General features: G+C 39.4%; 1 protein-coding gene across 8 annotated transcripts in view; it reads left to right on the top strand.

The window, feature by feature from the left end:
* The window catches only part of add1 (adducin 1 (alpha)), a 78,211-nt gene extending 56,250 nt beyond the window's left edge, over positions 1-21,961 (top strand). Inside the window, exons 11-18 of one of the 8 annotated variants that reach the window (XM_034192632.1) lie at positions 2,668-2,763; positions 4,519-4,611; positions 8,323-8,409; positions 11,145-11,301; positions 15,338-15,424; positions 18,137-18,152; positions 21,081-21,134; positions 21,633-21,768. In XM_034192632.1, the coding sequence (XP_034048523.1) occupies positions 2,668-2,763; positions 4,519-4,611; positions 8,323-8,409; positions 11,145-11,301; positions 15,338-15,424; positions 18,137-18,152; positions 21,081-21,132 (588 nt within the window). In that variant the 3' untranslated portion in view covers positions 21,133-21,134; positions 21,633-21,768. Of the gene's footprint in view, positions 1-2,667; positions 2,764-4,518; positions 4,612-8,322; positions 8,410-11,144; positions 11,302-15,337; positions 15,425-17,517; positions 17,556-18,136; positions 18,153-21,080; positions 21,135-21,632 lie in introns of those variants that run through there. The other 7 variants (XM_034192637.1, XM_034192633.1, XM_034192634.1 and 4 more) reach the window with 7 other exon arrangements.
* The last annotated feature ends 2,924 nt before the right edge of the window (positions 21,962-24,885 follow it).

The following is a 24,885-nucleotide window of genomic DNA, read 5'->3' as shown; positions in this document are numbered from 1 at the left end:
CGTGCAACCAGACCAAGAATGTAAACATTTGATGGAAAAGCGCAGAGTACAGATGGAGTATTGTTTCATATTCTGCACAGAATGCTATTTAGCCAAGAAATGTTTACTTATTAGAAAATAGTTTCTGGTTGCTATACTATGTGTAAACTGTCATTTATGGAACCTTTAAACTCATGAGGGAAGCTACCAAGACACTGATGCCAACTCTGAAGGAGTTACAGGCTTCTGTGGCTGTGATTGAACCATGCAACATTTGTTTATTGCACCACCAGAGTGGAGCAGGAAAGGATTTCATTAGATGAAAACAAGTCAAATCTCAGCTCCAGTTTCCCATATCCCCATGAGGAAGTTGGCACATTTTAGTAGACAATGTAGATGCATTATTAATATGTAATGAGAAGGGTCAGAATTATACAGGGCAAAACAGGATTTTTTTTTTATTATTGTTTTTGGTATGAACAGTTATGCAGCCTGCTTTTCTTATTTAATTTTCCCCCCAAACAGTGGCAACTTTCTTCAGTTATACGTTTCAGTTGCCATGTTTGTTCATGACTTTTGAGTTGGAAAATGGTCCTTTTTGAAGCCCCCTACTTGCATGAGTGAATTTGTTGAGAAAAAACAAACCAAAAAAAATCCTGACTTTAAATCAATTATCTCCTGTTGGGAAAGTAGGAAATGTTGTGTTGTGAGACTTCCTCTCAGTGAGTATATCGTGTTCATATGTTCATCCCATATTCAACCAACCCAACCCAGCTACGCACATCCAGAAATCCTCCCATGTCTAACCCTGAACCAGGCTCAAATAGATAGTTGAATGACGTCACAAGCTCACGCTTTCCACAGCTAATTTACATGTTTAGTGTCAAAAGATAAAACATTTGCATGAAGGTTTGAGTTCTGTGTTCACTCGCTGCCCATTCAGCTTGGTGCAACAAATGTGGACTGATTTAATTTCTTCAGTCATGCTGCTGAGCATTACCAGGTTAAAAAGTATTCAATGAGGGGTTTTATAACAAACAAAAAAGAATAATAATAATAATAATTGGTCAAGTACGGTTTCATCCTCTGGAGAGAAAGATACGCATATTATAATTTAGGTTTTTTTTTTTTTTTTATGTCTTATTTATTTTGTCCCAACGTGAGAGTGTCTTCGGGTTTGTTCCTCTCTTATCTCTGTTGTTCATGTTGTTGTGTATTAGCCTGGGAAAATGACTTTGGTGATGCCAGCTCACCCCTCACTGCCACTCTCGCTTCGTAAGCCAGCCTCATCGTCTCAGTCAGCCATCCTGCCGTCCCCCCCTTGCCCCCCCACAAGTCCTCCCTCCTGTTTGCTTTTTTCTTTTCTCTTGTTAATGTCTCATTCTGTGATGATTTCAGTTGATTTTTATTGTGCTCCTTCAATTTGTTTCTAGTTTTGAATTCTAATCAAAGATGATGAAAATGGTTTTTATACTGCGCACTGTTTGTAAGGTTTTCTGATCATCACTAGGAACGGGTGCCGTATTCCTAATTAATACCAATATTGCTTTGAATAGAAATAGCTTTAAAGCTATAGACCAAAAGCTAGCTCACCTGATTCTGCGGCTTCATGCACACTTTTGACAGATGATTGACGTTATCGAAAAGAAAAATGGCTCATGGTGGCAAGGCTTAATTATTTATTTTGTATATACATGATGTAACATAAACAGAAGAGCAGGTACTTTGGTGGGATAAAGAGTTAAGCTACCGATATGGCTTCAAGTCCAAGTCATGCTACTTTGGTGTGTCCTTGGACAAGACACATCATCTGCTTTGTCCCAGTGCAACCAGCTGTAAATGGGTATTGGCCATCACCAGCTGCAATGGACTGGTATCTCAGCCAAGGGGAGTTGTAGACTCTTATCCTCTTCATGCTACTGTATCCAGGGTAAGCATCGACGCCAATGAGTCTAAGGGCCTATAGCATTTACTTCTTCTCTGACATGGGCAAAGTATCTGTAGCAGCGTCAATGGACACATTGGTATTTCAAAATCTCTTAATGCGAGGGAACTGGGGAAGATAAACAAACCATCCCTTGTGCCTAAAATTCAGGTTTGAAAATACGTGAAATTTGACCAATTTACTATCAGCGTTCGATTTCTACAATATTCAGTTCTGCAACAAACTAGTAAGTTTACTTAAATGAGCACATTGGTTATGTCATGTTGGCAGTATACTGTTATACTGTAACAATGCCTGTTTACATTTTTTTTTATCTGTTGCACAGTTAACTTACAAACAAAAGTCACAGGCACTCTAACAAGTAATAATTAGAGTTTTGTCTTTGTGACTACAGCGATCAAAATGTAGATTGTATATACTTTACTGGTCGATACCAACGAAATGTTGATGTCGACGTAATGTTAAAACTGCCTGCACTTAAGTAAAAGTCTTTTATAGAGGTTACATTGTGTCATCATCATTGGTTTTGGTGTCATCAGGTCTTTTGTTTTCGTTTCTTTGTTTCTATGCAGTCAACCCCATCATCCATGTTTGTCCATTTCACTTTATAAAGCATGTTTTTAGTATTGTGAAGCCTGCCTAGTGTTTTGTCTTGATCTTTTTTGTTCTGTGCCTGGGTTTTCATATTTCTCATTATATCTGTATTTATTTGTTTTTGTAAACACTTGATGTGGTGTTTACAGTGGACAAAAGACGATGGACTTCGCCAGGCTGCTGTAGCTAATCAGTTCATCCCGTTGAACACCAACCCAAAAGAGGTCCTGGAAATGAGAAATAAGGTATCACAGCTTTCTTTCTTTTTTTCTTTATTTACTTCAGTAAAGGTTTTTAGGTTATTTTCCAAGCATAGCTTTTGTGCCACTGCTTTTCTCCCTTGCTGCGTGAATCAAACACCATCTAAAGTCCCAGATTAATTTTTACAAACTCACTTTTTTTTTACAAATTCACTAAATCAAGATGTCTGTTTGAAATGTTGGTCAGTGCAGTTAGGACTGGTTTGGCTCTTGTTCCATTGCCTCTGGGCATGGATCTCATAGCATCACTGAGCTTATGTGACATCACTCACTGGAGGGATGAAGAAGTACCATATTTTCTGGACAATAAGTTACACTATAGTACTATTGGCGGCTATCCAAAAATGTCTCTTGAAGAGGGGATAACATGTTGCACCAGTCTGTGTTGCATTTATTCTTGAAATGTGGTGCTACACCTTCATGTAACAAGAAGCAAAATTAATTTAATCATTGTATGTTTTTATTTACAATACAAACATTGCGTTAGCGAGCAGAAGCTAATGGGCTAATTAATTTTGTTTTATATTATGGCAGTCCTTTGGTGGTGAGAAAGACTGACTCTTAATTAATTCCCAGATGGGATATCTACATCCAGGGTCAATCTAGAATTGCCTGTGCTTGAGTTTGTTTAACGTGGGAATGTCATTGCACACTACACTGACAAACACAGGGTTCTCTACAGATCCTTAGCCTTGTCCAATGGCTGGGAAATCCCAGACGATTGGGGTCTGAGGACCTGCTGTAGCCTTCATCTGCTTTCACAGCCGTTGGGTTACAAACCATCACTTCCTCTGCCTGATCTGCCATTGAGGACGTCTTGTTTCACCAGAGCCCTGTTTACAGTCTTGTTTTCAGGGTTCCAGTTGGGCCTTCATGGTTACCATAGTGGTCATTGGGCGTACAAGATCCCCACAGTATTTTACCCCAACAGTCAATCCTCTTCTTGATCCATTATCCTGGTGTCACAACGTGGACGAGGGTTTGGGTTTTGACATCCTTTTGTTTTATATAGCACAAAGAACTCAAGAGTAAGCTACTTTTACTACAACTTTTTTCTTACATAAATCGCAGGACCTCCCAAACTCATAAAAATTCATTTATTGATAATGCTTGTAATGGTATCTGTGAGGAGAAAGCCATCAAGGGCTATGGCAAATAGGTTGGCCGGTATACCATGAACAAGACCTTGTTGAAGGTAGAATTACCTTGTAAACAACACAGTACATGGCAGGATGAAAATAAGACCTTTGAGCTGCCTGATACTGAGCTTGACTATAAAAACCTTGACCTTTAACAAAATGTGACTGATCTTGCAGGGACAATTCCAGAATCCAACTAAATATGGTTTGGTCCATAGCGGATTGAAAATTTGAATTCCTTTGCCTAAACGGCTTCAACCTTTGCCAAAATTAGCCCTTTAAGGACACATTCAGTGTTGACCTTCTTAAACATATTAAGTTTAGCAGAAATTGACCAAAGGACCAGGGATGACTACACCATCAAAGACATGACATTGATCTTGATTCCAGTGACTGATCTCTGACAAACTTGGAACTTGCCTGGGCAGTTCCAGAACCCATTTACATAGCTGTGCCAAGTGTGATTCAACTATGACTGAAAATACCATCCCTTAGCCCTTGTAACCAACAGCCTTGACTTTTGCCTAAACCAACCCAGTGAACTTCATCAACTTACCAAATTTGTTCTTTATTTTTTTATTCTTTATTATTTTTTTTCCAGATTCGGGAGCAGAACCTGCAGGACATAAAGACAGCAGGGCCACAGTCTCAGGTTCTGTGTGCTGGCACTGTGGTAGAACGCTCCTATAGCCAGGTCAGTCTGCGCATCTGCATATGCAAACTGTTCTGCTTCAGGTATCCTGACCTGAGGAAGAATATTTCTCATTTTACAGACAAAATTTGGCAAACTTTACCCTAAATGCGCTTAAGTCAAATATTCTGTCCAGGCCTGGAGTCAGCTGTTAAATGCTGCATTATGTGAATAGTGTGAGTAAACTTGTCCCGGACACTCAGCTGTAATAATAGTTTTGTATCTCTGAAAGAAGACACAAGCTTGTAATCTCATCTGGCTCCAGTTTGTGTAACTGGTGTATCTTCCAGCAACATAAAACCAAAAACTGTCTTTCCATGTTTTGTGTCAGAGGGTAACTGTTTAACTCACATTATTTTCCAACTGCAGAGATTGTCAATGTGGCAGGTGAGTAGTATGTGGGAGAGGTAACGTCCCTCTGCTTCCAAACCTGTCAGCTTATGTCTTGTCCATATTCGTATACTTTTATGAAATTCTTTTGTGATTTTGTTGTTAATTTTGTTACTCATTTTAAGTCTCTCGGATGTTTTCTATCTCACCAAGTGTAGGCTGGTCATCTTTATCACATGCCGTCTACACAAAAATACCCATTTCTGCGCTTGACCTCATTATTTTTAGCAGTACTGTGATTTGTTGTTGCCATTGTAAAGAACAAATGCAAAGGGTTTGAACACGCGTGACTTCTTGAATTTTGCCTTTTGACTTCAGTTTGCATGATTTCCCCTCCCCGTTGTGTAGGAGCTTGTAGGGCTCATCTTTGGCACACATGGTAGCCAGACAAGGGAATCTCCTGGGACATTAAAGTCAATACCACGAGGAGCAGAACGTGCAGTTTAAAAACAGCTGCTGTTTATTTTTTAAACTGTGCTACGGTTTTTCTGTCATGGGGGGCACTACATTATGTTTCCACCCAGCATGTCATTAATCAGTTGACAGAGGCTGTTATCAAAAAGGCTTTTCTGTTTGGACAATATTAACAACACACCGCCCCCTGGTGTGGATAACTTGTCCTTATAGTGCATGGCCTGGCTGATTATTATTATTATTATTTTTTTTTTTTAGTCATCTTTTCCCAGAACCCTCCTCTCTTTGCATGTGTGTCTAATGTTTTGTGTACATGATTGGAAGATTGTGTTTATGCATGTAGTGGCCAGTGTTGCCACAGTTACTTTGAAAAAGTAAGCCAATTACTGGTTACTGATTACTCCGTGAAAAAGTAACTTAGTTACTTTACTGATTACTCAATTTTAAAAGTAACTAAATTAGATTAATAGTTATTTTATTAGCTACTTTCAGCAGCTGCCGACAACACCCCTCAACATCTCAACATGAAAGTGATAACCTGTTTTTTGCCAGTACTAATTTTAAAGTCACCCTTTGACTTCAATGAACATAAATACTTGTTTTATAAAAAAATAAAATAAAGACATCTTTCTTTACCTCATATGTAACTGTTGACAGCACTGTAACAGTAAAACGTGCAATTTCTAACCTACATTGTTTATAAAACTATTAAATTCTTTCTCAGATGTAATTCTCTCTTAAACATTTTAGTTGTTGAAATTCTTATTATTATAAATAGTGTTAGTAGTAATAAAAAAGGCTTAAAAATTGGACCTTTAATCTAGGGCCGTGTCCCTGCCCCACCCCACACCCCCTTTCTGTCTGGATTTGCCGCTGCTTTGACGTTTGAGCACAAAGAATGGATAATGTTTATTTATGTAGAAAACAGACCAGATTAACAGGTAAGAAAGTTTTATCAACTTTTTTTTTATTATTTTTTTTTTTTTGCTTTGAAAGATGAGGACTACTTATAGCTGCTGCAGAAAACCGTGGATGAAAAGCTCACAGCTTGCTGAAAGTGGGCTGTTCATCCGAATCCTGACCCCCTGCTCAGGGGCCAGTTTAATGTTGCGAACGACCCACAGTGCAAAAATAATAGGAACGCACAGTGACTTGGAGAAGTAACTTTAATCTCATTACTGATTTGGAAAGATTAACACGTTAGATTACTCGTTACTGGCATCACTGGTAGTGGTAAGAAAAAAAATTGTAGCTGAGCAAGTTTATGTACTTGCACCTTTGCATACATATTAGTTTATATTCAGAAAGGACGCCATTATCAAGATTTAAAAAAAAAAAAAATCCCTATTTGTTTGTTTGTTTGTTGAGAAGTCCTGCAAAATCATATAAAGGTGAAAGTATAACTTCATAGTCAAAGTAAAAAAATAAAAATAATAATTCTACCCTCACTTCAGTAGACGCACGTAGTTGTGCTATTGATTTTCAGCTAGGAAGACATTTTCTTGACGAGCGTCGTCTTAGGCTCTATCTCAGTTCAGGGGCCTCGTGCTTCAAACGCTGTATTCGTCAACCACATGTCATTTGCGCGGCAAGGCTGTCTAATTTTGAAGGATCGTTGGAATGCGGCCAAAGAATGCGGTCTTCCTACTCCTGAAAATGGAAGATACATGTGTATTCTTTGCAGCCCAAATAATCGCACGATTCATCGCTCCATTTAAAAAAAAGTGTGGGGGGGGGGTACTTTTGGGGGGGCTTTCTGCTCCAATTGTAAATAATGTTTATAAGTAGTAATAATAATAACTAGCCTTTATAGAGCGCTTTTCAAGACACCCGATGCGCTTTACAAGTTACATTATTAATTGACTCGCACATTCACACATTGGTGGTGGTAGTGTAGCCACAGCTGCCCTGGGGCGAACTGACGGAAGCGTGGCTGCCATTCTGCCTACAGCAACTCTGCCGTAAGTAAAGTATAAATAAGTATTAACAAATGATTACTAAATTATGGGTTACGCCAAGTATGTTAGCATGTCGCATACAGCTGTCACGGTTACTAGGTGACAGGGAATAGGGACTGGATAACATAATGACAGTCGCAAGATGCTCCATGAGTTAGACTGTCTCATTTCAGAATGGATGTATGGGCAGGACACCAGGTGCCTGAAAAGCAGAATACACACTGTTGTTACACATCTTAAAACACCCTTATTTTCAGCGTGGCAAGAAATGACCAGTGAAAGCAGTAAATTTACTTGCTTTCAACTGACTTACTCCTTTGCGTACACATGATGGCTTCCTTCCTTGCCTACTCTGTCTGTTTGGTGCATCGGTTGTGCACAACCTCAAAAATTAACATTACATTTCCGCAAGAATTAAAGTGTACCGTGCAACATATGTCACGGAAGTGTAAAACACGCCGTTTCATCCCTAAACATTGTAGAGAGCAGCAGAGTTTCTACAAACACAGTTGCGGAATTTTGCAATATCGGTGATGGTTAACATGAAACCCCAATTATATTTTGCTGTAAAATGGAACTAACAACTGATTGACCACAATAAGATCCCCTTTAAATAAACTCTAAGCCCTCATTTGTCATAAAACATATACTTTATGAATGGAAAATCTCAGTAAATTGCGCACGAGGTCGGACAAGGTTTCGTCTAATTGATTCATTTGTGATGAAGTGATAAAAGTGAATGCAGTGGTGTGACCACAGTGGCCTCAAGAAAGCTGCCTTATGTTAAAATTCTGTAGTGTTCAGTCTGAACAAGAAGTGTTTATACTTGTTTGTGTGAGATAGTGCATGTGGGAGTTGTGTATCTGTGAATGTCTGCACACATTGTGTCTGCTCTCAGATGACTAATTTGAAGCGCTGGGTTGTGTCCCCCTCACCGGGTTTGCTATTGCAGGACGCCCCTCTGTCAGACTGTACAGACACTATTGATGGCCTCGATGTGTCCGAGGGGTCCTATAGTCCTGCTAAATCAATTAGAAAGGTACTTACTACTCCAGTCACAAATACTTTTCACCTGTACCTCACCTCATCCCTCAGTCCCTCTGAACCTCTGCACTGGCACTGAGAATCATGACATTAACACTAGTTTTAGAGTGAAGCCATGCTGTCTTCATATGCTAGAGTACATTAGCTTGGTCATGTGACCTAATTAATTCTTTATTTGTGCAGCTGCTTCAGTGAGTTTTCTAAAGTAAGATCCTTGGGGTCAACCACGCAAAATATACATTATGTCTTGCTGTTGTCTGTTTGCAGAAGATGTTTTCACCCTCTTTCAGAACTTTATCAAATAGAGGTGGTGTTACGTAGAGCAGTTTATTACATCCAGTAATGGTGGTGTTCAGTGCCTCTTTGTGCAATGTTGTATTAAAAATGTTATGCCACTCAATCCTTTGTCTTCACTTTGTGTTTTAGATGATGTGATTTGGGGGTGGGGGGGTGTAATTCACAACTGAGGTCCTACCCATGGATGTCTTGTCTCTTGGAGCAATTAGTTCAGAAGTGAAAGATTAACAAAAACAGTTATTTTAGATGATTAGAGTCAGTTTCATAAGTATTTTTTTATGCATTCTTATGAAAATTATTCCATGTGTAAGACATGTTATGAATCCAGCAAAAAAAGGCTGTCACATTGAGAATTTTATATATATATATATATATATATATATATATATATATATATATGTATATATATGTATATAATTGCCAAATCACAACCATGCTGCGTCAAGGTGCTTCGCACGGGTATGGTTGGACCTTACCAAAGCACCTGAGAAAGCACAAGAGCGGTAGTGATAAGGAAAAACTCCCTCTGCTGTTATTAAGGAAGAAACCTCAAGCAGACCGGACTCAGAGGGGTGACCCAATGCTTGGGTCATTTTAACTAAGGATGGGGCCGATCTGATCTAATATCAGTATCAGCTTCCGAACATAATTCACAGATCGGAGTAAAGGTTACAAAGTTTGTACAAAAGATTGGGGGGGGATAGAAGGAACAGAGAAAAAACAGAAGAGCAACAAAAACAGTAATTTATTGACATAAAAATCGTCCATCTTGGTGCTTACTCTCTTTCCAGGTCTTGAATGCTTCTGAAAAGAACAATGTCAGGTTTAAAATTTTATCTTCTATATAATACTGTGTATGAGCTCTTGGCAAAATTCTACCTGCATTAAAGGTAGATGTCCACCAGGTGGAGATATTGCTCCATTTTAAGAACCTTGGGGCACTACGACCATCAGCCTGTTGCTTATAGTCGTAGATACAGTCATGTCTATTCCTCAAGTATTGTGCGCTGTGAAAGGAACAAGGTATTGGCTAAACAAAGTTTTGTTTTTGTTTTTTTTTTTCTCTGAGGAAAGGCCGTTCTGTTGTGAGAGATAAATCCCAATTTCAGTTTGAATGTTAATATAGAATAGTGCAACCGTCTTTGGCTTGCTACGTCACTGACATCGTAATGCTAGCACAATCTACCCAGAGTTTTTTAAATGCTCATACAATAACAAGTTATATGTTTGATTCCTTTTTTTCTTAGTGACCTTAAAATACTGATTTGTCAGTATCCTGACACCTCTGGTACGATTTACAATATATAGATACGCCAACATTTCTGAGAGTAAATACTAGAATGATTGGGAAATTTCAAATTTTATAACTGCATGCATAAAGTGAATTTACATGCTTTAAAGATCTCCGGTTCCTCACTACAACTTGAATTATAGGGTGCATGATGAAACAAGGAAAAAGGAATTCAGTAAAAAAACAAAAAAACAAAAGACCATGCAACTAATGTCCAAACCAATGCAGTACCTATCATATCTCATATCTTTGGTTGTAATATCAAGGTTGTGTTATTCTGTCATCAAAGTGAAATTCTGTAGTTGCCAGTAAATTGTTTCTTGGCCCTGTCATTATAGTCCAAATTGACAAAGCTGCATTATCCTGCTCATTTTGCTCTCATTTAAATCTGCAAGTAAATAAAGTAAAATTCATTAACATTCAACCACAGGTCTTATTGTAAATAGTATTTGTGCCTATTGTAAATATCTCCATCTGATTCCTATTATTGACATACTCACTGGGGTCACGTTCTTCGGTCACCAAGGACCCACATTTAGTTATAGGCTTCAAAAGTTCAAGCGTGCAGTCTGTGCCTGTCATTTATCAGTTACATACTAATTTCTTGCTCTAAATATATAGACTTAGCCACTGGAATTGTAATGGAAAATTAAAAAAAAAAGAGAGAAGAAGAAAAATCCAAGATGGCCACCATAGTGATTTTCAGGACAATGGATTATTGTATTTTCTGATGTTGATCTACGTTTTCCTAATCATCAGCAAAATTTAAACTCAAGTATGTAAACACAGTTAATGGGACTAATCAGTTGCAGGTACGTTTGGCAGAGACACACACTGTTATTGATGGTTATGGCTCATCTGGACTGCCCACTTGTGCCGGGCCTGAGTACTTGGCTGATCCTGCATGGAATGCATAAGGAAAAACCTTCTGTTTGATAGCATTTATTACACCCTGACATTCTACATTTTATTAATTTATGACTGATAGTTCAGCTTCTGTTGAGTAGCTGTCAATAACTGAACTGCCTCTCCTCTCATAAATTTTACTCACGTTGAGCTCCTGTGTATTTTAAATATTTCTGGTATTGTGGAGTAAAGCTTGGCATTCCTTTTCTCTATTTCTTTCTGTGTGTTTCCTGAAGGGGGAACTAGTGACAGCATCCAAGGCCATCATTGAAAAAGAGTACCAGCCCAAAGTTATTGTCAGCAAGCAGGGTCCCAACCCCTTCACCAAATTCACTGACCAGGAGCTGGAGGAGTACCGCCGAGAGGTTTCGCTCAAACAGAGAGGGCTTGAAGGTAAAGCTGACAAGTGGAGCCACGAATAATAATTTATTTTCTATTTGTTCTATGTGTTTTTATTGATTTTGATAAATGTGCAGGCTAATTTTTGTTTTGCTTACTCCAGTTTTCAGTGAACATCAGCATGAACTTTTCTTATTATACAGGGTTGTATTTTTTATTTTTTTGTAGTTGTTGCTTTTAGGGTGTGTGCATGCAGTTCTGTGCCACTTTGATTTGGCAATGAGACATGCTACCATCACAACTAGCATTTATGGGGGTAGGTTTGAGCACAACAGAATGTACATATCACCCTCCAGATATAATTTGAATCAGAAGGCTATATTTACGTACGTGTTTTATATAGTAAAGGGGGCCAATACAACTTGTATTGGCAGTTTTCCAGTGATGAAAGTTTTCTGGGAAATACTGGATTCCAATTGTAGACTGTAAAGCAGCTTATATCAGAAATGCTTATGACGATGTGTTTATTTGCCCGCTGATGGGCCGTATTAAAGAAAATGCAAGTGTGGTTCCTTCTAGCATGCACTTACCAACCACTTTATTAGGTACACCTGTTCACTTGCTTGTTAACACAAATAGCTAATCAGCCAATTGCAGCATTTAGGCATCTAGACGTGGTGAAGACGACTTGCTGAAGTTCAAATCAAGCATAACAATGGCAAAGAAAGGGGATTTAAGTGATTTTGAATGTGGCATGGTTGTTTGTGCCAGACGGGCTTGTCTGAGTATTTCAGAAACTGCTGATCTACTGGGACTTTCACGCACAACCATCTCTAGGGTTTCAAGCGAATGGTCTGTAAAAGAGAAGATATCCACTGAGTGGCAGTTTTGTGGATGAAAATGCCTTGTTGATGTCAGAGGAGAATGGGCAGACTGGTTGAATGTGTGACCGTGTGATGCCATCATGTCAATATGGACCAACATCTCTGAGGACTGTTTCTAACATCTTGTTGAATCTCTGCCATAAAGAATTAAGGCAGTTCTGAAGGCAAAAGGGGGTCCAACTGGGTACTAGCAAGGTGTACCTAATAAAGTTGCTGGTGAGTGTATACAGTCACAGGTTAGTCATTAGTGTTTGCATATGAAGTCACTAATATCAATAATAAACATATTTTGTTGGGTTTCTAGAAAAGAAAAAGTGCTAAATGAGAAGTAACCAAAACAAACAAAAATGCACATAGAAGAGTCATGCTGACTGTTGACTAACAATTAACGCCAGCAGTCCACTGTTGGCGTTTCCCCTGGTTTACACAAAACAAGATTTAAAATTACAAATCAGTCCTAGACATAACAGCAACCAAACAGACAGAAATGCTCAAAGAAGAAAAGAGACCAACCATGGTTCAGACTGACTGTTAGCATTAATGCTAACAGGCAGATATGCTAATCATCATAAAAACCTGTCAAACTGCTCAAAAAGAGTTCAAGTTGCAAAACAATCACAGACTCAAAAGCAACCAAAACAAACAAATATGCAGAAAGAAAGAAAGAGGGGGAAAAAAAAGTTACAGTAAATACTGTTGAGACCAACCACGTTTCACACAAATTGCTAGCATTTATGCTAAATGCAGTCAACCTAACCATGTTTAGTTCTAACACAAACTGGATTTGTGACATGGCTGTTGACAGGAGCTGCTAAACCATGGGCACATCAAGAATCCAGTAATTCCCACACAGCCATCATTCATTTGTTAAATTATGGGGGAAAGCGCATAAACATTTAAATGCTAACTGCTAAATGAAAACACATGTCCACCAGGCATCTTTAAGTCACAAATACTTATTTTTGGTGAACTGTACTTCAATTTTGGATGAAAGTCTGGTTGAACAGTTAATTATCTTTGTGCACCTGTTTTTAAGACAGATGTATGTATTTTTTATTTTTGTCAGAAGAATTTTCTGTCCATTTTCTTTCTTTGATGAATGTTTGTTTTCTTTTTGGGAGTTTGGATGACTGTTTGACAGTCTTCTTGGCATTCTGTTTACATAGAAAATGTAGGGAGGTCAATTACAAGAAAACAATGATTTGCATTTCTTTAGGTAACAAAACAAAAAAATCAGATTCACGTTCATCCTACCCCCTCAGTGCAGGGACGAGATGAGCACGTGCACGGATCAGCCTCCAGCCCGCCTTGTCCTCAGCCTGAAACTCTGCCTCTGCAGTCTGCAAATGAGAAACCCAGCTTAGAAAAAAAGCCCCGCCTCCATCTTCCATTCCCGCTCAGTTGTCCTCCAAGCAGGGATCGGCTTTCGCCAGCCTCCCCGTTGACCTTGAACCTGCTCAGGGGGTCGCAAATGACTCGGATGATGTCTTTTCGACTCCAGATTCCCCTCATAAGGAGTTCCACTGCGCTGTGGTGCGAGCCCTCAGCATGGAACAGGCAGCGGCAGAGTCAGATCAGGCTCCAGGTACACCAGATGAAGCCAAGTCTTGCCGAAAGTCGCCTTCTGCTTCCCTCCTTCCCTGCGCAGCTTTGGTTCATCCCGCTGCATTGGGATTTTGGGGAATCCCTGCCTGCTGGGCCCTCTCCTCCCTGTGGGGTTTTGAAAGCTGCTGCTGTTGTTTTTCCATGTGCAAAAACACTCCCTACCTTTTTTTTTTTTAAATAAATAAATCTCTGATGCTTTACCCCAAAGGCATCAGAGCTGTGACACACCTTTCTGCAGTTTGATTGGACGAGGTGCTGAGGAGAGGGCTTGGGAGGGGTAAGGGTGAGATTCGAGCCCATCCCCTCTCTTTCACGGCGGTCTGTGTGAAAGTGGCTTCGCAGTGGTGTGTTTTGCTAACAGTGGAAAAAGCCTTTAGCGCAGTCATCCCGTCAGAGTGTTCATGTGTGGACATGAGTAATTGTGTCCTCGTTCCTTTCCATCTTACCTCTCCTGAATATGTTGATTGTGTGGTGTTCACTTTGATTTGGTGTAGTTTCCTCTTCATTAAAGGGGTCATATTACAGGGCATTAAACAGAGCCTGTAGCCAAAAATGTATCTGACATTGATGAGATGTGACCTTACGACTGTGCCATCCCACAGTAGTTGATGGCACTGCTTTGTCTCTGTTGCTAAACAGGGTTGTTGTTAGCCGTGTCATTAACGTGACTAAATTAGCAATGCTTTTATTGTCTTTAAATGAGTTTTTTTCTTTCGTTTTTTGTTTTTTTTTAAAAAACATGTGACCATTGAATTTGAAAGCAAGTACTTTGGTCTTGTAGAACAGTTCTGGGATTTTTCACACACAATATGAGCATTAGCTGCATCTCTAATGTGAGAAGACCCTAAGCAACACTCATTTGGCTGCATATGCAGTGTGGTGCCCCATTGCCATCTATGTGGCTTTTTTTCTGGTTAAAACACGCAGCGTAGAATACATCTTTTCCCCATGTGGGCGTGTCACTCAGTGCATAGGCCGATCCAGTGGACATGTCTCACAGATTAATCAGAATTCCTTTTGTCACTTATGTCACAGAAGCCTAAAACAAACATTTCAGGCCTACATTTGCATGCAGGCCTAAAATCAGTAAGACTTGGTGGATGTTTAATATGAAACCCCCAACTGTAATGCAGATAGTCTGATTTTTGCAAAAGGTGACCCCTTTAATGTGTTTCAAGTCTCTCCCACTTGCTTTTTATTTGGCTCTTTGGGATATTCCAATGCTGACATTCTTCTGAATTTATTTTTTTTAATTTTATTTCATTTATTTATTTTCAGGATTTATCATCAATGTGTATGCAAGGCTTTGATGTAATGGGGTTTTAGTTTCATTTGCAGTCTTATTGTATATTACAGCAATGTCTGTGTTGATTAGAGTCCTGCACTGGGTCAGTCAGCAGTGGAGGTCCAATAGGTATTCGGTGAAAAGAATTTGGGGGGCGGGGGGCTGTGAGTGTGAGAGAGAGAGAGAGAATGGAAAAAATTAAGGCTTTGACATAAAATGTGGAAAACATGAAGTGCTGTGAATACTTTCTGGATGCTGTGTGTGTGTTTCTTCTTACTCACTCATATTTGTCAAATGTTTACTTGTCTTTGTTTAGATCAAGATCAGTTAGAAGGTCCGGAGGAAGCTAAGGATCCGAGACCCACAAGTACACCACCCAGCACTCCTGTCAGAGCAGAGGAAGGTAGGTTGACCTGATGTAGGTTCACCTGGTCCGGACTCGTCTTGGCTCGTCAGCATGGGTTTCCTTTGAGTCCTCTGCCTGGGTGGTTTCACTTTTGTAGCTCCAACAGAAGTCATGGTGGAGGGTCTTGGCCATATATCTGCTTGTCTGTTTTTGGGGTCTGTTCGTGTTGTGATCTTGAATAACAATAATAATACTTCAAGTGTTGTGATGTGTCCTCTGTAATAACAGGCCAAGAGGTTTTCATTGTTAGATCATCAGCTTTACTACATTTGAAAACCAACAATTTGGAACTTGCAGCCCTATTCGATATCAGTGATAAGAGTTTAACCCAAAATGCCAGATTTTCCTAAGTGGAGTGCAGTAATATTTATCGCAAACATTGTTACGCTAATGTGCTGTTTGATTACTTATGGGCTGCATTAAAACACAAGCTGTTTTCTTTTATACAGCCCATCACTAGTCATATACGTAACAGTGTAAGGTATTAAATATTGATACACTCCATCTGAAAATATGGTCAATCATATCACAGGATATACAAGGTTTGCTTTACAGCTCCCAATGCAGTCTTCTACTTGCCAATATTTATGTCCTCCCTCTTGGTCTTTATTATGATTGGATTACACCATGATAGCTGTATCATTCATGATGATACACCGTCTGGATAAAAAGCAGGAATATTTCATCCTGTGTCCTCTCAATGAGAATATGTTAGTTGAAAAACACCTACACCTCACATGAAGGAAGAAGGGAAAGGGCAGCATTGATCACAGGTGTAATCTAATGTCATAAATGTTCTATAACTTGTATTGGGATGTATAGTGCCTCCTTTACCCCTTCACTACCATTCTCCATCTTTTTATGGATCTACTAAGAATGGTTCCCAACCATTCTTTGGTAACACTTTACAATAAGAGTACATTAATTGATGTTTGTTAATGCAGTAATAAACATTAATTAACAGTTAATTAAGTGTTTAGTAATAATTTATGAATTATATTCATGGTAGTTAATGAAGTAATAAGCATTACGAGTCAACTAATGTGATGAGTTATATAATATAACAGTTAAATAAGAGGTAAATAATAAGTAGTGTTAAAGAGATGTTAAATAACAGTTGACTAAGAGTTAACTGTGTTTGGTAATCATTTGATAGTGTTCATGTTAGTTAATGCAGTAATAAACATTTAGTGACACTTACTTGAGGGCTAACCAATGTAATCATTTTACAGTGTTGACATTGCAATGATAAAAAAAATTTAGTGACAGTTAACTGTTTAGTAATCATTTATTAATTATGTTCATGTTAATTAATGCACTAATAAGCATTAAGTAGCACCTAATTAAGAGTTAAATAATATATAATTCATGAATGGTATTCATGTTAGTTGATGCAATAATAGTAAGTACGTAATAGCTAGTTAAGAGTAAACCATGTAATTTATAATGGTGTTCATGTTAGTTAATGCAATCATAGTAAGTAAGTAATAGCTAATTAAGAGTAAACAATGTAATTCATAATGGTTTTCATGTTAGTTAATGCAGTAATAAGCATTAAGTAACAGTTAATGAAGAGTTAACTGTAATTTATTAATGGTGTTCATGTTAGTAATGTAGTAATAACAATTAACAGTTAAGGGTTAACTAATGTGTTAAGTGATCATTAGTTAATGTAGTAATGAGCATTAACACTGAATTAAGTTAACTGTTCAGTAATCATGTATGAATCTGTTCATGTTAATACAGCAATGAGCATTAAGTAACAGTTAATTAAGAGTTAACTGTTTTCTAATATTTATTAATTGTGTTCAGTATTTTTGATAACTTATTAATGTATTAATGCCTTAGTTAAGATGAACTTCCTTAATAAATGATTACTATACAGTTAAGTCTTATTTCCTTGTTAAATACTTTCTACTGCATTAATTCATGTACCCTTAGTGTAAAGTGTTACTCACTCTTAAAAATATATATATATTTTCCCCACCTTCACAATTTTATTTATTTTAACACTGTGCCTGTGGTTTGATCTGCATAGACATTTGTTTCTACTTGTGCTTTTTCTTCTTTGTGGCTGCGATTACAATCAGGGGATGGAAATGCAAAAGAGTACCTGTTGCCATAGTAAGTACGTACTGTTCCACCACCGCCCTAGTTGTTCCCCCTCACCTTCATGCCTCCATGTTTGACCATTCACCCTTTTCTTTGCATGGCTTCTGTGATAGAGCTGGTTTTGTCTGAACTAACCGGTTTTGACTGTTCACTCTTACCTTGAGTCTCTCAGTTCCTCTGGAACTGTCTCCAGGTGTTGATGGGGGTTATTTCAGAGAAACTCCTTGCCTTACGATTTGGCTCAGTCCACAGTTTGTGTTAATCTCAAGTCGGTTTCGGGCTACATCATCCACAAAAAAATTATTTTAGTGCTGTCATAATGAAGACGTAGTTACTTTACTTCTAAAATGAGCTGCTGCAACTGGATGAGTAATATTACCCAGTTATCTCGAGGCAGCAGCTCTTTCTAATTGACGGTTGGGAGAATCTGAAGTAAACCTTACAACCCCCTAAACCTTTTACGTTAAATAACCACTTTTGTTGTCAGCAGTGACTTACAAATTAACTATGGAAATCTTGGAATACATGCACATTTTGTCAATATTATATTTTTGTGTTGTGGAGAATTCAGGTAATGTTTTTTGTTTCTTTTTACAGACCTGCCCTTTACCAGGTACATCAGTGCTTTCTGAGTGTTATTTTTGAACCAGAGTACATTTGGTGGTTTTGCTTTTGGTCTTCGTCTGAACGATGGTGGGAGTCCAAAGCTTGGTGCTGCGATTGTTTGTATTTTTGTGTGTTTGTGTGTTCTCTCTTCTGATGGTTGTGGGACATGGTGACTATTGAGTGTGTTTGGCTCAGTGCTGGTGAAACGTAAGTAAGATCCATAAGTATTTGGATGGTGAACATCTTTTGTAATTTTGGTTCTTTGCACCACCACAATGGAGTTGAAATGAAACAGTTAAGATTTACTGGCAGTGTAGCTTTACTTCAAGGGGTTGAATATTAATATAACTACATGCAGCCATTTTTATACACTGTGTTCTCAATTTTCAGAAGCCATAAGTAATTGGACAATTAAATATGAAAATTATTGTTCATACAAATCATCACTCTTACAGCCAGTTTTCTTTAGTCAAGTCAAGGGATATGTCATCCCCCCTTGGGCCTTCGGCCAGCAGGGGATGATATTGTGACAATTTCCGTTTGTCTGTCTGAAGAAGGTATAAGCGTTCTGAAATCAACTCCTCGCACATTTTTAGGAGGGATTTCGTAAAACTTGGTAGTAGGTTGGTAATGCGCATATTATCATACTGTTGGAGTCAAACTAAAAAAAAACTTGTAATGGCGCCAAACAAAATCAAAATGAGTCAATCTGTGGAAAGACAATAGAAGTGGACAAAACTGGTGATTTGGATGCCAGGAACATTAACAGAAGCAGGCATCAGGTATCCGTGGGATTGGACATTATGTGAGATCCAGATGAGTTGCTCTCTGCTTCTTTCTTCAGTACGTTAGTGTTTAAAGGGTATGTTGTTATTTAGCGTCCCAGTTTGTGTGTGTGTATGTGTATGTGTGTGTGTGTATGTATATATATATATATATATATATATATATATATATATATATTATACAAATAATGGATGGTAAGGAGTCCAACTTAGAGAAATATTGGATGAAAATATATATTGGACTCGGCTACGCCTCGTCCAATATAACTTTTCTTCATCGAGTATTTCTCTATGTTGGACGACTTGCCATCCATCAATTATGTTCTCCACCCTCCTCACAAAGCCGCACCTCAGCGTAAAATTTTCGTAACAACTTTGCAAGCCCTTGCCTGTCAAGTTCTGTCCAGTGACAGTTTTTTGATTCAGCTCCAATTGCTGTGATTGACGATTTTGATGCGATGAATGCTTCTAAAAGTCAGTAGTGAGTTTGTCTACATTCTTAGTGTTTTTGGCATCCTTGGAGTTCAATATTTCCACCAGTTCCACCTCTGTGAACTCAGCAAACCTCGCTGGCAGACGATTTTCTGCTGTTGTTGACATGTTTGTTGCCATTTTTTCAACCAGCGTCTGTCAGCTAGTTCCTGACCTTCGTATGCCGCGCTCTGATTGGCTAGCTGTTGGCAGTAAGCTCTAACGCTATTGATCAGTGGGAAATGATCCAATATAACTTTTGGTCCTGGCCTTTTTGGATCCAACATAACTTTCTGGCACCAAGCAATGCCAAAATACTGGTAAGTGATTGACAGAAAGGCTAATCTATGATTGGCTATGTGTGTATAAATTCCAACATCAAAATATTCATGATTGTAAGTCTATCACTGCACATGCAGTAATAATTATTGGTCGCCGATGTATTTTTTTTGCTAATTATTAGTGACGGAGAAACCGAAGTGTTTTGAACCACTGAATCAATATGAAGCAATTGTGTTGAAATGTTTCAGTGTTTCAATGCATTTGATGCAATTAAATATGGTGACATCTGCTGGTCAAACTTCAACATAGCACTTGTATGGCACAATAAAGGGCAGGGTGTCATGAAACAGTCAGGCACTGTTATATATGTTAAATAATAAAGGTTCTGTATGCATCTTTAAATTTTTGATATATTTTCTCTCACATAGCACAGAAGTTGATGCCATATGAAGATACATTTTGTCCAGCTTGTAAAGAGTTGGATAAACAGCTGCCTCCATCCTCTCTATCTCTCCTTGCAAATTCACTGCAGAAAATGGTTCTGGTGGTGGTTTTGCAGAGGCTAAACTTCAGAAATTGCTACTGTCCAAATATTTCTGAGTCTAATTATAGCTTGTAAGGTACATGTGGGCTTTTATCTGAGCTTGAATCTGTGGTTTTCCTGCTGTCTGGCTCCTGAATCTTGTTTGGATCAGGTCTTGAGGCTCGAGGAGCAGCACTTGTTGCTGGGAGTAATTTTGTAGTAAGAAGAAATTGGTGCTTAGAGTAGTATTCATCCAATTTTTTACTTTCACAAACAAACTAATGCACAAAGCTTTTTTTGTGGATAAGGATTTATGTGATGTACACTTTCAGATTTATGTCTGAGCTGCAGATAATAAATGAGTTTGGATGTTTTGGAGTATAAGGGCTATAATTAAATCCTGTTGACAGTAATAGTAAAGGAAACCGATGGTGCCGAATTTATTAATGCTACCACTATGTGTAACGGTGATACCTAGTAATTCCCAGAAAACGTCTATGGCTGGACTTAGTCGACACAATCCATTATAATGTCGATGCACGCCATCATCAGGTGGCCTGAGATATCTTCAATCAGGAACGTTGACTTTTCTAGCGTTGTCAGTCGGAGGACAGACCTGAATGTCAGATCTCACAGAAACACATAGACATTTTTCTTACTCCCAGCAACTGGATCAAACTGTAATCACGTGTACTCACTCGCTCACTCCTTCACTCACTGGCTGCTGTTGATAAGCTGGCGTCTAACCCAAGAGCTGCACCAGTTCTGAATTAATTTGCCTTTGACTGACGTTATGTCGCGTGACTTCATCCGTGTGGTTTTCCAAATTCAATTTCTTCTGTCCATAGACCTTGATTTGTGTTCTTGTACACAGGGTGCAAATGACCAAGAGAACTGCACTCGTTAAGATTTCCCTGTTTAAATGAAGGTAATGCCAAAAATGTTGTGGTGTGTCAGCTTCAGGCCTGTCAGGGAAAAAAAAACAAACAAAAAAAAGATGCTAAACGCTGTAAGATGACAGAAAGAAGGCAAAGTGGTTTTGTTCGTTTTAAAAAGAAAAGGTAAGAAGTGACAATCTGTTAGAAGAGGATAAATGATGCAGTTTTGTGACATGAAACAGATATTTGAGTTTCATTTATTTCGTGTTTCTGTTATTTTGACTGTTAGTGGGAATTCTGCGTGTTTGTTTTGTCGGGTTTGAGGCTCTTAAAATGAAAAACAAATCTATTCTTCATGCTGCTGTCAGCACTTTTTTTTAAAACCAGCAAATCAAAGGCAGGTTGTGTGGACTTGTGCAGTGATGTGGAAAGTTGTACAGATGCTTTGCTTTATCCAGTGAAGGCGCCATCGATTGGTGTGGAGGCTCAGTGGTGCAGATTCATCAATTTGCCACTAACTCCACCCACTTCTCTCTCCCTCCCATCAGAGTCCTTACCGGAGCAAACCTGTAAGGACGAGAGTGATGCCGCCACCCTGAGACAGACCCTCCCCGACTTGTCGCCTGATGACCCCTCCGACGTGCCGCCACTTCCTGCCGAAGACCCAGCCCCTGCTGCCCCAGATGCTGCCGAGGGGGAGGAGCCCGGCGATGCCGGTGACCAGGAAGGAGATGAGTCTCCCAGCAAGTCCCCCTCCAAAAAGAAAAAGAAGTTCCGCACGCCTTCCTTCTTAAAGAAAAACAAAAAAAAGACAGAGTCTTAGATTGGAGAACGTTGGATTGGTCCTTGAAGCGGGCCTGTGTTTTATTTAGCTTTTTGTCTGCTGTTATTGCACACAGCTACACACACACTCATCCTTTTTGCTGTTTGATTTGTCTCCTGCTTATTAACCTGTTCTCCTGGTTGGTGCGTTCCAATATTGTATACAGTGTAAAATTGATTGCTTAACAGCTTTTTGATCATTAGAGGCTCTTAGCTGAGTGAGTGGCTCATTCTGTCATGTCTGCTCCATCTGGGCTTTTGTGCACGCCGATTACTGCAAATCTGCACATTAAATGTGAGGACTAGGTTTTTTGTTTTATTTTTTAATTTTTTTTATTGCGTATTACAAAATTCTTGTAACCACTAGAATGTATTGGGATTGTATCAAAAGAAGTGTCTTTAAATGTAACAAAAGCAGAAATGAATATTCTTACAGTACAAACTACGAAATGTGTAGGGCTAATTTAACCTAACTTTACTTTTGCACCCATGTAATTCCATGTTACTGCAGCTGGATATCTTCTGTTCTTCACTTCAGATAAATGACTCAGTGTTTAAGTTATTAAAGTGGCACGATGGAATTCTCAGCAGCGTCCAGCAGTACAGTTTCAGATTGCAAGCGATCATTCTGTTCTCAAAAGGGATGCAGGTTAAATTTCTCTGAAAAGTCCACGTTTTCTTAGGCTGCACATTTATGCATGTGCCTGTGCTGTGGAGCTAGTAAGGTTTGTGTAGCTAACAATGTAGACAAGTTATTGTATTGTTTATAACGGACATTAGATTTGGATTTATTGTGTTATCATTCAATGACTTCAGCTTTTCAGAGTAAAGCTTGCCACTGATGGCAAATGTGGCTACTAGCTTGTTAATCTTGATGTTTCATAGTCTGAAAAAGTTTAATTGACGCAACGGTACAAGAACATGATGCAGCTCAGCGGTCTCGTAAATGGTGCGTCATGTCTCCATTTCAGCTGTGTTGTAAGCACACGAGCGCCTGCTTGGAAAGGGAGGGCCGAGGGGTCGTTAATTAATTTGGGTGCAATTTGAAACCTCAACACTACATGTAATTCTGTCATGCCACTTTAAAACTTCAACACTTCACAAAATTTTGACACGGCCTTAATTCACATGCATTCTTTTACCCCCGTCACACATACGCTGATTGAGGCCGAATTGCGTTAGAATGACACAGCCGGCCACATTCGGGAAATACTGACTTACGGTTCGAAGACCAGCGTATGGCAGTCTGCGAACATCGACATATTTGGTCCAATTCACTCAGCTATCTCAAGTGTGTTGCACATGTTCAAAACACTTTTGGCGCCATCGAGATGTAATGCACATCTGACGGCAGTCTATATGCAGTTTTTGCCTCATTTCATCGCAGTCTACATGTTCTGATAGCGGTTGACTGAGCTCTGAGATCGAGCGGTCACAGCAAAGCCTGCCGGCATGTTGTGAGATGTCCACCTCCACTGGTCCCCGGCCAGGCAGGGTAAAGGAAATGTTGATGTGTAATAACGTATGTGGCACACATTCATCATGTACAGTGGGTGTGAACAACGCGCAATCAAACCAAAAGTACCTTGCGCCGGTGCGCCTGTCTGTGGTCTCATGCACAGTAATGCATCATAGCGCATGTCAGGCATGGAGCTGAATGCATCTCACCGCTGTAATGTACATGTTATTACCTGAACGCCATCTAAACTCTGGGAGGTGTGATGTGGAACTGTATCCCAGGCTGTGACAAGATTATTAAACATGAAACTCACCTCCAGCACAGAACCACAATTCTTTCACAGCCCAGAGCACACAGGAACCAAACCACAGCCTGTGGTGAAAAGCCTCACCCAGGCTGCAAAATTAAATCCCATGTGATAATCCAACTGACATCACGGTGTACAGAGTTGTGTTGTGCTCCTGAAGTGAGCAAAAAAGAAGTGAAAGTTTGCTGGAAAGGCTGCGTCTGATGCACGGTGTGACTGCTTGGCCCGCTGCCAGCAAACATTCAGCAAAGGTGTCCAGTGACACGTGCCCTGCACGCGCTTAGCGGCCATGAAACCTTTATGTACACACACACACAGAGACACACAGCTGAGTGATAATGTCAGCCCCACGCATGTGCGCGGGGCACGCACGTGCACGAGGAACACAGCGCTGCCTCCCACTCTGGTCCCATGTTTGCCATCCAGACATTTGGACATCGGCCAGTCTTCAGTGCCTTTTATGGCCGTCTGACAGTAGTCTGTGTCATCTACCTGTTGTCCACATGTGCTTTGAATGCCATCGTGCAGGTGTGGACGAGGTAATCTGGATGCATCCTGACACTTCTAGCCACGCCTCTTTTCCTCCTGACTGCGTCAGATGATGGTAAATTTGCCGTTTCAATCCTGGTTCCTGCATTTTCTTGCTATGTGTGATGGGGGCTTTAAAAAAAAAAAATCCCAGTGTGCACTGCAGCAAACTTCTACGTAGTGATGTCACAACCCGTTCACGACATTGTGGTGACAGTTGCTAAACATGCTTTTGAGTTTCCTGACAGTTTATTTGCAACCAGAAATATGTTACATTTTGGGTTTCTTTTGCTTTTGGTTTCTCTGGTGTCTCCCTGAAGGGCACAAATTAGAGTACATATTTCCTTATGTATTTTCCCTCGTCTCCCCTCACAGACTGAGCTGTAAATACTTGCAGTAAGGACAGACTGTGACCCTCCTTTGCGACCCTCAGTTTAAAAACAACTGAACATATTTTTGCTTCAACTTCTGCTTTAGACGGGGATGTTCCCTGCAGGTACAGTTGTCATTACTAATGAACTCTGTTTCATGTTGCACTGTCGCCACTGTGTGTTTTTTTTTTTGTCCCATTTTTAGTGAGAGGTTAGTTAACAGTAAACTAAATGTATCCCAGTATTCGTCTGATGGGAAGCGCCACATAATCCAAAATGCTTCAACGCTGCATCCAAGCTGAAGATGTTAAAAT

Source organism: Thalassophryne amazonica, chromosome 17, assembly GCF_902500255.1.
Source record: "Thalassophryne amazonica chromosome 17, fThaAma1.1, whole genome shotgun sequence".
NCBI lineage: Eukaryota > Metazoa > Chordata > Actinopteri > Batrachoidiformes > Batrachoididae > Thalassophryne > Thalassophryne amazonica.
This window is presented reverse-complemented; position numbering and strand designations above follow the sequence as displayed.